The 14780-nt window shown below is 40.6% G+C and overlaps 1 protein-coding gene and 1 long non-coding RNA gene across 2 annotated transcripts in view; both read left to right on the forward strand.

Annotated features, from left to right (window-relative positions):
* The window catches only part of LOC309486257, a 2244-nt gene extending 1390 nt beyond the window's left edge, over nucleotides 1–854 (forward strand). Inside the window, exon 2 of the long non-coding RNA XR_014201411.1 lies at nucleotides 1–854. This exon is cut by the window's left edge and continues 108 nt beyond it. This is a non-coding gene — a long non-coding RNA (uncharacterized lncRNA).
* Nucleotides 855–5773: 4919 nt separating this feature from the next.
* tomm20a (translocase of outer mitochondrial membrane 20) lies at nucleotides 5774–9304 on the forward strand. The gene is made up of 5 exons (XM_082153514.1): nucleotides 5774–5974; nucleotides 6406–6452; nucleotides 7498–7579; nucleotides 7658–7800; nucleotides 8874–9304. Exons 1-5 carry the CDS (start codon nucleotides 5851–5853, stop codon nucleotides 8916–8918), a joined length of 441 nt encoding a protein of 146 aa, XP_082009640.1. The 5' UTR covers nucleotides 5774–5850; the 3' UTR covers nucleotides 8919–9304.
* The last annotated feature ends 5476 nt before the right edge of the window (nucleotides 9305–14780 follow it).

A 14780-nucleotide genomic window follows, 5' to 3' on the forward strand; every position in this document is an offset into this window, starting at 1 on the left:
ATTTCAGTCAAATCTACACGATTTCAGAAGCACATTTGTCATAAAAACGGATGCTTGACTGGATATGCATGAATATTCTTCAACAATGGCTTCACGGAAAAATAACGGCATGGTTTGCAATGAGTGATCGTTCGTTTTTGGGTGAATTATTCCTTCAGGAGTTCTAGGAACATCATCACTTCCCTTCGTTCATCGCTCTCTTTACTTACGATGGAGAAAACGTGCGTTTATAACGAGATGCCGTATGTATGTACAATGCTGAAGACATCTTTCCTTTGTATAGACTCCCCTGTTGTATCATAACCTGAAGGACTGTACCGTTTGGCACTTGTATGTAATTGTATGCCTTTGTTATACATTTGTATATTGAGAAGTGTGTTTTGAGTCGAGCTATTTAATATCTTGCACTGTTAATACCATGTACGTTTCTGTACAGTTTTACTGTTTTAACTGTAGCGTCTGTGTGCATTCGGAAGGTAAAGCATGTCCATTTTCTTATTCGTTCATTTGCGTTTCGTTCTTTCACTTCGGTAGGAGTTTGTTTTGATTCAGTTCCTCACTTTTACGTTTCCTTCTCGTCTGTGTATTTCCGTTAAACTGTGCTTGTACTAGACTTTCTTTTCTTTTTTTTTTTATAATGTGGTATTTTCCAAACTGTACATGAAGTGTAAAGTTTTATGGATCTTTGCAAAAAAGACCGTTTGTGAACGAGAGAGAGAGAGAGAGAGAGAGAGAGACAAAGCTTAACGGAAAGTTCTATCATATTTATTAAGCTCATCAGAAGATGGACAGTGTGTAATTTATTGTACAAATGTAAGCAGAAAAGCCTTTGAAATAAATGCCATAGTTTGTGACTCTAATGTCCACTTCACTGTGTATCAGAGATGATTGATTGATGATGCTGCAGGATTATAGATTTGATCTGGTGTGTTTTTAATGGAAGCTTTTTTCCGCCGCAGAATTACTAATACAAAATTAAAGCTGCAAGCAGCATTTGAGCAGGGTTCAAGCTTTTAAGGCCTTTAAGCACATAAGCATCAAAAGACATTTAGTTTTATTTAGCAAGCTTTTAACGTTTAAGCTTTTTAACAGTTTTAGCGCCACTCCATGAAACTCTGCATGCTTTTGCAACTGAGAAACTCTTGAAGTTTTCCTTTAGGATTTATAGGCTTTTGAGTGTATTTTGTCACGCCCCTTTTCTAAATGACCCTGTTACCTGTTATTTTTTTTCGATAATTATTGATCTAGACCAGAGAGACCAGAGAATTGTCCTAGACTGGTTTGGTTCCGATCGGGCGAAAAACCAGGGACTAGTTCGCAAAAGTAGGTTTTGGACAAAATTCGACATAGCAGAAAATTGTTCCTGCCTAAATCGAAATTGGAGATACACATTTTGTCCGAGTCCGACTCAAGCCAGGGATCACAGTGGTGTAAGACACTTGAGTCTTGGACAAACGGTGTAAGAGTTGTGAGCGATTTTGTACTTTTGGTTGCTGTAGCGCCACCTATGGGCCAATCGGGGTCATACTCTGATAGGTTCTCCCCAAATTGAGGCCTACCATCTGGCCAGGTTTCACGTCTCTAGGTCTCACGGTTTGGCCTGAACGATCAGTTTTACAAATCCTTATAATTACAATAGGGCTTCAGCATTTCATGCTTGAACCCCTAATAAGGCAAATGCGACTTTTTATCTCACAATTCTGAGGAAAAAGGTACAGTCCAGTAATTGCGAGTTATAAACTTGGATTTGCGAGCGATAGTCAGAATTGCGAGTTTATAGCTCAAAAAGTCACAATTTTCTTTTTATTCAGGGGTGGAAACAAGCATCTATAGAGGGAATGTGTGACGTCACTTTCCCAGCCGGACTGAGTGGCAGAAGAGCTGCTGTGGGACTGGATTTAACAGGAGAAACTACGAAAACGCCAGGAAAACGAATGATTATGAGTGTAAACTAAAGGTTGGACTCGATATAGTGTTCCTTACAACTTACCAAAGATCCAGTGATCCGTGGATATTGACATGCAGCAGGAATAGTGTTTCCTGACATTAATATGAGCCTGATTTAAACGCCGGGGAAATACATAGAGCAATTTGCCTGGGAACGCTTTATATAAATACAATATAGATCTAAATCTGGGTGATCACTTATATCAATGTTATATATATCATCATATCGTCCAGCCCTAAAACTTGTATAGTTTTTTGTCAGTGTTTATTTAAAAACATCCAATTATGCAGAATATACACTGGTAAATATTTAATTGAGGAGTTGTCAATACAATATATAGTGTATGATTTTATCCCAAAATGGGGTACACAAAATGAGAACTGCAAATCCCGCTTCCTCTGCTTGGATCTGGTTGTGTCTGTGATTTGCAGCGATGCATTTGCTTCTCTGTTCTGATGCTTTCGTCAGTCTGTAAAAAACACACCTCAGATTCCTTGTCAAATCTAGTTGTACAGTCGATCTCAAAGCTCTGTCCCGTGTTAGATGTGTTTTGTATGTTTTTCTCTGCATTCACACTGAAAACCAATCAGTGTTTCTGCCACTCAGTGTGTGTGACCGCAGTCACTCCGGCCGACAGTGACGTCACAAACACACACTCTATTGTATTTTGCCCAGTGTCGGTCCTTCATATATGCAAAATACACAAGATGTGTCCCCGCACCACCAGGGGGCCCCCTTGTGCTCAGGTGATTTATTGACTATGGATACAATTATTCGAATTTTAGTTTTGGTTTTTATTTTGGCTTCCAATGATTATGAAATCATGTCGCATTCTGTTCCTTCCCTTTAAAGGAGACATATCATGCTTTTAAATTGTTCCTTTTTACATATAAATCATACATTTGTAGTCTATATAAAGCGGAACTGCAATGCTTGGGTCTGAATTCCTCATTATTATAGCTCCACAGGCCCCTTTTCTACCCCTTTTCTAATGTGCTTCTGAAAGCAACTCGTTTTGGTGCGGTCTCTTTAAATAATATTGAGACACTTCATACCCCGCCCCCTCTCCAGGTTGTAGCGGTGACACTCGGTTCAACTCCACCCCGTTCGGCCATTTTTGTAGTCTGGTAGCAGAGATAGGATTATCTAGCGCACAGAAACTTTTATACACACGTTATTAACAAAATGTCAACAACGGAAGACTTGTCCAGCCAGCCTTACATGTTCGAGCCAGAGCCGGAGCGAGATGAAAATGAAGACGACGAACCTGCAGAACAACGTCTTCATATGGATGTATCGCAATGGTGTGTACTGTATTTACACATGAAACTTTGGTCTTCCGACCTTTTACCACCGTGTCGATTTATTTTGATTAATATGTCCGAGGGAGAGAGAGCAAGACAGCGTCTAGTTTGGAGACGGTGAAGTCTTGTTTACACTTTCGCCTGGCTCTGAAGAGAGAGAGTGAGCGCGCGCGCGACCGGGTCTCTCTCTCTGCTCGTTCTTTCAGTTAAACATGCTCCTGTCACAAGCGCGGCAGTTCATCTAAATTAGACGGTGTAATGAAGCGTGTGGGTTACTACATCCAACAACCGAACATTTTAACTTACCCTCTCGTAACTTCTGCATCCTTTAGCTTGGACTACAAAATTGCAGCGAGAAATAATAATGGCGGATTGCTCGAAGTGTTGGGCCGGAAGTCAATGTCCTTATTTGGCAGTTCCGCTGCAAATACTGTGACGTGATAGTTCAAAAAACGTCATAGATAACAGAAAAATCTGAACCGGTTGAAAAATATGACCAAAACAGAATATAAAGATATCAACGAAGCACCTGAAGAGAATAATTTCATCTTTTCTGTACTTCTAAACACTCCAAATATACAACAAAATGCATTTAAGGGCTAAAAAAGTGCATTTAGCATGATATGTCCCCTTTAAAGCGTTGCCCTTCCTGCGTAACATCCAAATCAGTCTAATCATGTGATATGACTGTCATAATATACAGTCTCCTGCCTGATGTGCTCAAAACAAAAGCAGAAGAAGCTGTTCCAGAAGCGGCTTTCTGTGTGCACGATCCAAGACGGAGAAAAACACGGACAACTATAGGATACTTTGGGCAAATACACACAGAAATATGTCAAAATGCCTTTCTTGGCGAGTTTTCACTTAAAGTCCTCCTGTAGTCAATCATTTTATCCCTTAAAACTCATCTTTGATCACCAAAATTACATATTTAAATGTTTTCATGCCTTAAAATATCTTGAATGTAACTCGACACCCTTGCCTCATTTAGTATACGCGGTTCTATGAATATGCAAATGAGCCCCGCCTCCACTCACTCAGCTCAGAGATCCACTGGTTGACGATCACACGTTGATCTGATTGGTTACAAGGTAGTTTGTGACGTCAGAAACACCAGCGATTTCAAAGCGTGTGTTTGAGACTGTCTTTGGTTCACTGCAGTTTTAAGGAGGAAATACTCAGCAATGGTGTCGACTTATGAATTTACACATGATTTGTCTTAAAGCAGATTAAAAACACCACATAGACACATAAACAACATTAAAGGCTGGATTTACATCACAGGGGGACTTTAAACAAAGTTGGTTATTTCTTAAGTGAACACAAACTGTTGGGAAAGTAATTGAATGCTTGTCAGGACGTCTGTGCATTTGGTCTTAAAGTGACAGTAACCTAATAAACCGGCTCTCTCTGTCTTTTAATGTTAATCAGACAACAAAAGAAAACAAGAGAATCACTCACTGCTCTTCACTGAATCACTTTAGTAACTTTAATAATAATCTATGTATATTTAATTCATATTTTGAAGATTATACAGATGTTTACATTTGATTACTTTATTCAAATTCTGTATTATTAGTAGGCTAAATTGATATTTTATTTGTGTCTTTTTTCTGTTGTATTTGTCGTATTGTTTGTAATTTAATTTTTTTTATGGTATTTATGACCGTTTCGACAGCAACATATAGTGTCGGCCCAGATCTGGCCAGATGTCGCACTGGTTTTGCCTATTTATGGAGATATCTTATGAAGAATAGCAGAACCTGACCAATCATTCATTTATATGGATATATATTTGTTTACACACACACACACACACACACACACACACCTATATATTCTTCCCTAGTTTTAGAGCTTGTTCAGAATAAAATAAATCAAGCCAGCATGAGTCGGGTGAGAGTCTTATGAAGACATTATTACATTAATAAGAAGCATTAAACAATGTAGAAATGCAATTAAAATTAAAATTGAAAATGACGAAATGCTTTTATGTCAGCAATTCCATCTATTTTAGTCAAAAGAGTTATATATATATTTAATAAATGTGAAGAAAGTCACTGGTAAATGTTTTACTAATATTATTATTATTCAAACATTTTACATGGACTTTAGTTCAAAAACAAATATTATACATTAAAAAAAGGGGGGAATAAAAATATCTGTCTGTACTTTTTTATTACACTTCCATTCATGAATGTGATATTATGTGAAAAGTATGGTAAAGTAAATTAATTAAACCGTTATTTTCTCTCTATTCTTTTCAGAATTTCATTGAAGCCAGAAAGAATAAAAAAAAATATATTTTATTTTTTTGCATTTTCAAAATTACAGAATTCAATATCAAGTTTTTGACACATTTCTTTTACACATTTTGGAAGTATAACTTGAAATATAACAATAAAAAAGAAAAGAAAAATAAAGAAAAGAGAAATAAAGCCAGAAAGAGCATGTGACGCTGTGTGTGTTCTTTCAGGCGTCTGCAGCGAACACCTTCACACTGCTGACGTCACACAGAGGGGTCCTTCCGCCGCTCTCTTGAGTCCGTGTCCGTGAGCACGAGGACGTGCAGCAGCAGATCTCCGTCAACGCGCCGCGATGATCGGCGGCAAACCGAGCGCGATCGCCGCGGGCGTCTGTGGCGCGCTCCTCATCGGGTACTGTATCTATTTCGACAGAAAACGACGCAGCGATCCGAACTTCAAAACCAGACTGCGTCAACGTGAGTCACGAGATCGACCAGACTAGCTAACAAAATACTAGGACGCTGTTTACGTTAGACTGGTTCGTGTTACTTCTCATGCAGTGAGCCGGTGTTTAGATTACAGTACCGTGTCTTTATAATACATAGTCACTTTCAGTTAGTTTCAGATAATAGTCTGATTTTGACCTAGGATGTCATGCACGTACTATTGATTCATTGAATCGGTTCCTTTGAACGACTCGTATGAACGCTTCACCTGTGTAAGTGCAGCTACAGATGAAGAAGAATCGTATTGGCTGAACTGAATCACAATCAGCTTAGTCTGGTCACATGGGTTTTGTGTGTTTGATTCAAGATTGTATTCGTTATGTACATCTTAATTATATATATATATATATATATATATATATATAAGTCTGTTGTTTCATGTGCTGTTTTCTTCTTCTTAGGGAGGAAGACTCAAAGAGCTGCTCAAGATAAATCTGGACTTGCTCAAGTAGGTCAAACGTCTGATCACGTTTAGATGTTTATGAGGATGAATCCTTTTGTTCCTCTAAAGCAGTTTTTCATTGTGTATCATCTTTCTGCAAGGGACCTCAGACGACTACATATTTATTGTGTAATAAAGACCCCAAAGAAAAAATATTATAAATGTGTAAAATATTATTTAAAATGTAAATTTTCTATTACATTATAATGTTTTTATTTCAGTGACAAAGAAACTGTTATGTATGCATTTTATTTATTATTTAAATCATTTTTATTATTTTAGTTTTTTATTTTAACCATCTTTATTGTAATACAATTAAGTTAGGTCTTGTTTAAATAACTTGAAAACATTTAATATGTTAATCGTTGTTTATTTTAATCAATTTAGTTATTTAGTGATCATTTTATATGTTTTCATTTATTTTAATATATTTGTATTTCATTTTTAGTTAGGTCTTTTTAAAAAATTGATCCCTTTTTTATTAATTTAATCAAATTTTGTATTTTCTTTTTTTAATTTAAATATTTAATTTATTTTACTCCTTTTTATTATTATATAAATTTTTTAGTGAGGTCTTATTTTATTATTTTTCTCTACTTTTTTCCATGCATTTCTCATTTATTTGTATTCAAATTGTTTATTTTAATCAATTTAACTATTTGGTGAGATCTTTTTTACATTTTCATTTATTTTAATTATTTTTCTATTTATTTTTTTATCATTTATTTGTATATTAATGATATATTATATTTATATATAATTTCTTTTAGTTAGGTCTTATTCTTTTATTTATTTTTTCTCTACCTTGTTCCATGGACCCCCTAATATTTAAAATTGTATTAATTAATTCAAATCATTTTTTAATTTTTTTTTTTTTTTAATCATTTGACTATTTATTTTAATTATTTTTTTATTATTTCACATTTTTGTTTTTAGTTAGGTCTTATTTTATTATTATTATTTTCAATGCATTTTTCCGTGGACCCCTTATACTCATTTGCAAGTGCTTTATGACGGTGAAGGTTTGACTGTCGGTCTTTATATCCTCCAGCTGCCAGATCTTAAAGATGCCGGAGCCGTGCAGAAGTTCTTCCTGGATGAGATCCAGCTGGGCGAGGAGCTTCTGGCTCAGGGTGAGGCGTCCGTCTCACTATCATCTGGGTTTACACACACACACACTGAAGTGCTAAACGCCCACATGTTTTCCTCAGGAGACTACGAGAAGGGTGTGGATCACCTGACCAATGCGATCGCAGTGTGTGGCCAACCACAGCAGCTCCTGCAGGTGCTCCAGCAAACGCTGCCCGCGCCGGTCTTCCAGATGCTGCTCACCAAACTCCCCTCCATCAGTCAGGTGAGCGCACTCCTCACTGCACACCTGTGAGGGCTGGGGTCCAAACTCCCCTCCATCAGTCAGGTGAGCGCACTCCTCACTGCACACCTGTGAGGGCTGGGGTCCAAACTCCCCTCCATCAGTCAGGTGAGCGCACTCCTCACTGCACACCTGTGAGGGCTGGGGTCCAAACTCCCCTCCATCAGTCAGGTGAGCGCACTCCTCACTGCACACCTGTGAGGGCTGGGGTCCAAACTCACTTCCAATTCTGGAATCGAATACTTGTTATGAAATTGAAATTTCGATTCCTCTTATCGATTCCTTTGTGAGCATTTCAATATGACTTTAAGCCATTCAACCGCGAGACGACTCGTGCACGCATCCAAAGAGCTCACAGAAAATGTGATTTTAAACCATCAAGCGTGAGACGACTCGCTGTTTTCAGAGCTGCAGGCGTGAGTACCTGTATCGGGCAGCTCTTAAAGTGACAGCAGCCTAATATTCCTCTGCCGTCTCTATAATAACACCAATCGGAAGACAAAGAGATAATTCGCTCGTTCTTGACTAAATAACTTCTGTAACTATATTTGTAATGTATATTTGATCTATAAACGGCAGTGTTATTTTACATTTGATTGCAGTTTCTGTACCTGAGTACCTATGTATATTTAAACCACAGGCAAGCGTTCCTCGTGTAAGTGTTCCTTTAGCCTGTTGGTTTTTGTTCATGATATTCAACTACAAATAAATATTTTGCAATAAGACTAAATGTGAATATCAATTTTATTTTTTTCCTACCGTATTGGAATCGAAATTAGGAATCAATCAGAATCAATAAGCAGAATTGGAATGGTTAAAACTGAAGCGATACCCAGCCCTACCCCTGTGCATTCTTTAAAACCCCCCACGAGCCGCGTGTCGCTTCTGGGACAAGAAAGAATGCGAGAGAAAACCAAGAACTACCAAAGTTAAATGTCTTTGCAGTGACTTTTAGCTATTTCACCTCTTGAACACTGAAGTATCTGTCATTGGCATTATGCGACGCATGCTGTTCTCGATCTGACCTTGTGACCTCTGTGTTCTCCTGTTCACAGCGGATAGTGAGCTCTCAGAGTCTGGAGGAAGATGATGTCGAGTGAAACCTGACGAACAGCATCGGACCTTCTGATCTTTATTTATCATGTTTATTCCTGTGTTTGGTTGCACATCAATCCCGACCACTTTCTGTTCCTGGTGTTTGCATTGACATTGTTCGTATAAAATGGATGTTTTTTTTATTCTAAACATGATCTAACGTAGACACTATTTCAATGACAGGCAATTATAAAGGTCATCAGTTCATAAGCACTCGGTTCTTTTTAATGTAATTTCTGGATATTTCTCACGTTTAGTGGTTGATCATATATCAAGGATGGATCTACTAGCAATGTTAATCAGATGTTTTTGTTTATGAATCTTGTTTTTGTATGCACTGAACTTTAAATAATAGATTCTTCTTTGTATTCATTAAATAATTTAATCTAAATGTCTTTTCTCTCGTGTTGTTCTGCTGCACATTTCACTGCAGTGCTGCTGATGATGTGTACATTGCAGTTCTCCTCCTCTAGGAGGCAGTGCACACACACACTCTGATCAACTAAACTTCAGTTTGAGGGGATTTGAAGAGATATGGACAGGGTTTTTAATGTTGAAGCATCTATCCTGGTTTACTGTTTTTTTTTCTATATTAACATTTAAATCAGTCAAATCATCACTCTATCTTCCAGGATGTGTGTTTGTCTTACCCTGATTCACTATGGTAAGCCTTATGAAGTGTTAATGCTTTAGATCTGTTGGGAGGGTCTTTGGGGGAAACTACATGCATCACTAGCCCGTGCAAGTCTCCTCGTATCCGCAAGTTGCTCCAGCTGCTTCACCGTGTGTGTGAGAGGCAGGGGTTAGTTGTGTGTGTGTAAGTGAGAGGCAGGGGTTAGTTGAGTGTGTGAGTGAGTGGTAGGGGTTAGTTGAGTGTGTGTAAGTGAGTGGTAGGGGTTAGTTGAGTGCGTGTGTGTGAGTGGCATGGGTTAGTTGAGTGTGTGTGAGTGGCAGTGGTTAGTTGAGTGCGTGTAAGTGAGTGGTAGGGGTTAGTTGAGTGCGTGTGTGTGAGTGGCAGGGGTTAGTTGAGTGCGTGTAAGTGAGTGGTAGGGGTAAGTGAGTGGTAGGGGTTAGTTGAGTGTGTGTAAGTGAGTGGCAGGGGTTAGTTGAGTGTGTGTGAGTGGTAGGGGTTAGTTGAGTGTGTGTAAGTGAGTGGTAGGGGTTAGTTGAGTGCGTGTGTGTGAGTGGCAGGGGTTAGTTGAGTGTGTGTAAGTGAGTGGTAGGGGTTAGTTGAGTGCGTGTGTGTGAGTGGCATGGGTTAGTTGAGTGCGTGTAAGTGAGTGGTAGGGGTAAGTGAGTGGTAGGGGTTAGTTGAGTGCGTGTGTGTGAGTGGCAGGGGTTAGTTGAGTGTGTGTAAGTGAGTGGTAGGGGTTAGTTGAGTGCGTGTGTGTGAGTGGCATGGGTTAGTTGAGTGAGTGGTAGGGGTTAGTTGAGTGCGTGTGTGTGAGTGGCATGGGTTAGTTGAGTGCGTGTAAGTGAGTGGTAGGGGTAAGTGAGTGGTAGGGGTTAGTTGAGTGCGTGTGTGTGAGTGGCATGGGTTAGTTGAGTGCGTGTAAGTGAGTGGTAGGGGTAAGTGAGTGGTAGGGGTTAGTTGAGTGCGTGTGTGTGAGTGGCAGGGGTTAGTTGAGTGCGTGTAAGTGAGTGGTAGGGGTTAGTTGAGTGCGTGTGTGTGAGTGGCAGGGGTTAGTTGAGTGCGTGTAAGTGAGTGGTAGGGGTAAGTGAGTGGTAGGGGTTAGTTGAGTGTGTGTAAGTGAGTGGCAGGGGTTAGTTGAGTGTGTGTGAGTGGTAGGGGTTAGTTGAGTGTGTGTAAGTGAGTGGTAGGGGTTAGTTGAGTGCGTGTGTGTGAGTGGCAGGGGTTAGTTGAGTGTGTGTAAGTGAGTGGTAGGGGTTAGTTGAGTGCGTGTGTGTGAGTGGCATGGGTTAGTTGAGTGCGTGTAAGTGAGTGGTAGGGGTAAGTGAGTGGTAGGGGTTAGTTGAGTGCGTGTGTGTGAGTGGCAGGGGTTAGTTGAGTGTGTGTAAGTGAGTGGTAGGGGTTAGTTGAGTGCGTGTGTGTGAGTGGCATGGGTTAGTTGAGTGAGTGGTAGGGGTTAGTTGAGTGCGTGTGTGTGAGTGGCAGGGGTTAGTTGAGTGCGTGTAAGTGAGTGGTAGGGGTAAGTGAGTGGTAGGGGTTAGTTGAGTGTGTGTAAGTGAGTGGCAGGGGTTAGTTGAGTGTGTGTGAGTGGTAGGGGTTAGTTGAGTGTGTGTGAGTGAGTGGTAGGGGTTAGTTGAGTGCGTGTGTGTAAGTGAGTGGCAGGGGTTAGTTGAGTGTGTGTGAGTGGTAGGGGTTAGTTGAGTGTGTGTAAGTGAGTGGTAGGGGTTAGTTGAGTGCGTGTGTGTGAGTGGCAGGGGTTAGTTGAGTGCGTGTAAGTGAGTGGTAGGGGTTAGTTGAGTGTGTGTAAGTGAGTGGCAGGGGTTAGTTGAGTGTGTGTGAGTGGTAGGGGTTAGTTGAGTGTGTGTGAGTGAGTGGTAGGGGTTAGTTGAGTGCGTGTGTGTAAGTGAGTGGCAGGGGTTAGTTGAGTGTGTGTGAGTGGTAGGGGTTAGTTGAGTGTGTGTAAGTGAGTGGTAGGGGTTAGTTGAGTGCGTGTGTGTGAGTGGCAGGGGTTAGTTGAGTGTGTGTGAGTGGTAGGGGTTAGTTGAGTGTGTGTAAGTGAGTGGTAGGGGTTAGTTGAGTGCGTGTGTGTGAGTGGCATGGGTTAGTTGAGTGTGTGTGAGTGGCAGTGGTTAGTTGAGTGCGTGTAAGTGAGTGGTAGGGGTTAGTTGAGTGCGTGTGTGTGAGTGGCAGGGGTTAGTTGAGTGCGTGTAAGTGAGTGGTAGGGGTAAGTGAGTGGTAGGGGTTAGTTGAGTGTGTGTAAGTGAGTGGCAGGGGTTAGTTGAGTGTGTGTGAGTGGTAGGGGTTAGTTGAGTGTGTGTGAGTGAGTGGTAGGGGTTAGTTGAGTGCGTGTGTGTAAGTGAGTGGCAGGGGTTAGTTGAGTGTGTGTGAGTGGTAGGGGTTAGTTGAGTGTGTGTAAGTGAGTGGTAGGGGTTAGTTGAGTGCGTGTGTGTGAGTGGCAGGGGTTAGTTGAGTGCGTGTAAGTGAGTGGTAGGGGTTAGTTGAGTGTGTGTAAGTGAGTGGCAGGGGTTAGTTGAGTGTGTGTGAGTGGTAGGGGTTAGTTGAGTGTGTGTGAGTGAGTGGTAGGGGTTAGTTGAGTGCGTGTGTGTAAGTGAGTGGCAGGGGTTAGTTGAGTGTGTGTGAGTGGTAGGGGTTAGTTGAGTGTGTGTAAGTGAGTGGTAGGGGTTAGTTGAGTGCGTGTGTGTGAGTGGCAGGGGTTAGTTGAGTGTGTGTGAGTGGTAGGGGTTAGTTGAGTGTGTGTAAGTGAGTGGTAGGGGTTAGTTGAGTGCGTGTGTGTGAGTGGCATGGGTTAGTTGAGTGTGTGTGAGTGGCAGTGGTTAGTTGAGTGCGTGTAAGTGAGTGGTAGGGGTAAGTTGAGTGCGTGTGTGTGAGTGGCAGGGGTTAGTTGAGTGTGTGTGAGTGGTAGGGGTTAGTTGAGTGTGTGTAAGTGAGTGGTAGGGGTTAGTTGAGTGCGTGTGTGTGAGTGGCATGGGTTAGTTGAGTGTGTGTGAGTGGCAGTGGTTAGTTGAGTGCGTGTAAGTGAGTGGTAGGGGTTAGTTGAGTGCGTGTGTGTGAGTGGCAGGGGTTAGTTGAGTGCGTGTAAGTGAGTGGTAGGGGTAAGTGAGTGGTAGGGGTTAGTTGAGTGTGTGTAAGTGAGTGGCAGGGGTTAGTTGAGTGTGTGTCAGTGGTAGGGGTTAGTTGTGTGTGTAAGTGAGTGGTAGGGGTTAGTTGAGTGCGTGTGTGTGAGTGGCAGGGGTTAGTTGAGTGTGTGTGTGAGTGGTAGGGGTTAGTTGAGTGCGTGTGTGTGAGTGGCATGGGTTAGTTGAGTGTGTGTGAGTGGCAGTGGTTAGTTGAGTGTGTGAGTGGAAGGGGTTAATTGTCACAGTGAGGTTGACATGGAGTTAGGCCAGGGAATGACCGTTTGAATCAAACGCTGAACAGAGAGTCTTCTGGCAACGAGAGAACGAGACTGAGCTCGTAATAAAACAAGAATCAACATCAGCTTGGCTTTTCAGAGATGAAGAACTGAGGGATTTGAAATATTGTACAAGTGAGATGATGGTGTTTTTATTACTCAACGGGTTAGTAAGGTGTTTTATTGAACAGATAAACTGCCAAGCAAAATCCATGCAGTTTTGTTTTTTAACCACTAGAGGGCCAAAAGTTACAGTGTACCTTTAACACACTGACTGGTCAACACCAATGTTGTTTGTCACGGTATACTATAATACTACTCATACAAAGTCTGCATTATAACCTATATTATGTGCATTGTTTACAATTGTTATGTATGAATACCCATAACTACTACATTATCCAAAATATGTGGTATGAAACAGCATTCATTATCCCACAATGCAATGCACTACACTCCAATTTAAGTTTAAGACGAATTAACCGATGTAATATAAGCAAATTATTTTCTTGATTCACTATTTGACTGTAGTTTTACCAGGAGTTTGACTTTCTTAAACCAGTTTGGATTAAAAGTGCTGTGAAAAAAAAAAAAGCATTATAGCAATTAAAAGGTAAATGTGTAAACGCACAATTGCAAAGATGAGATTTTAACTTTTAAATGCATGCAGTTGCTTTAAAAATGATACAATAGAGATGTGGCATTCTCTCTCGCTGTAAACTATTATCTTAAACTGGATGAAACGACTTGTGTGGTTTAGTCTGGGCACAGATGGTTGGACATGACAATTCCCTGCTGAAATACTGAACATAAATCTGCCACAGAGTCTGTGATGAGAAGCTGCGCGCCGGTGGAAGTTATGATGGGCTGGAGTTTGAGTTTTCTCTCGGCCTGTAAGCTGATCTATGTGTTTTGGGTCTGAACCCGTCGTTATAACCTGGAATCTGGCACTCGCGGATCACTGAACTGTTCGCTGGAAGAAACAGCAGAAGGGAAATAAATCCAGCTTCTGTCCTCTCCGTCCAACTCCGCTCAGATTTTCCAGGAATAACGTGGTTGTCGGGTTTATAAATGGAGACTGCCAGTGGCTTCGGCTCAGCTGGAAGAAGACTCACTATTCAGAGAGCATTTATCACACTCATTCAGTGTCAAACATAAAGTCATAATGTCACCACACTGACACCTAATTTTACTCTACAAGCCTCAAATGTTTCGCAGATGAACACGTCAAGGTAATGTTGGGAGGTTTGAACATGATAAATATGAATTTCTCATGTAGTTATGCAATTACATTCACAACTCATTTTATTGCCATAAAAAAAGTATTATTTATACACTATTACAGCCTTTATTATTATTTTAAATTCACTTTTTTTTTAGTTTTGGTTTGATTTTTGGACCAACATTCTTAAAAAATAATAATCTAAAGAATCTTTTTCCACTATAAAGAAGCTTTTGTGCAATGAAAAGATTCCATGAATGTTAAAGGTTCTTCATGGAACCATCAATCCAATAAAGAAGAGATGGAAACCCGTGACGTTATACTCAGAGCGGTTCGTGACTCGAATTTATAGGTTTCAATGGCAGCAGTCAGGTGGTACAGATCAGAGCTCTTTAAAGTTGTTTATGTTCATTATTATTGTAATATTATGTGCTTTGAGACATGAGGTAGTTAAACGCAGTCTCTCCTGCTCTACACGTTCATGTATTTTGAAGGAGGCATGGCTTTCAAGACTCTCAGGGGAGGGTGGGATCTTATGCTTTCAAAGCTAACTCGCTAATGCTAACCTCTCCAAAAATTGCCAATCCTACCTTAAGCGCTCT

Source organism: Leuciscus leuciscus (genome assembly GCF_965113295.1).
Source record: "Leuciscus leuciscus genome assembly, chromosome: 22".
NCBI lineage: Eukaryota > Metazoa > Chordata > Actinopteri > Cypriniformes > Leuciscidae > Leuciscus > Leuciscus leuciscus.

Bases quoted from the DNA above. Each gene is read 5' to 3' on its own strand.
- tomm20a (XM_082153514.1), top strand. From the start codon at position 5,851: ATGATCGGCGGCAAACCGAGCGCGATCGCCGCGGGCGTCTGTGGCGCG. The intron at 5,975-6,405 runs GTGAGTCACGAG...TCTTCTTCTTAG, and splicing joins CAAAACCAGACTGCGTCAAC to GGAGGAAGACTCAAAGAGCT. The intron at 7,580-7,657 runs GTGAGGCGTCCG...TGTTTTCCTCAG, and splicing joins CGAGGAGCTTCTGGCTCAGG to GAGACTACGAGAAGGGTGTG.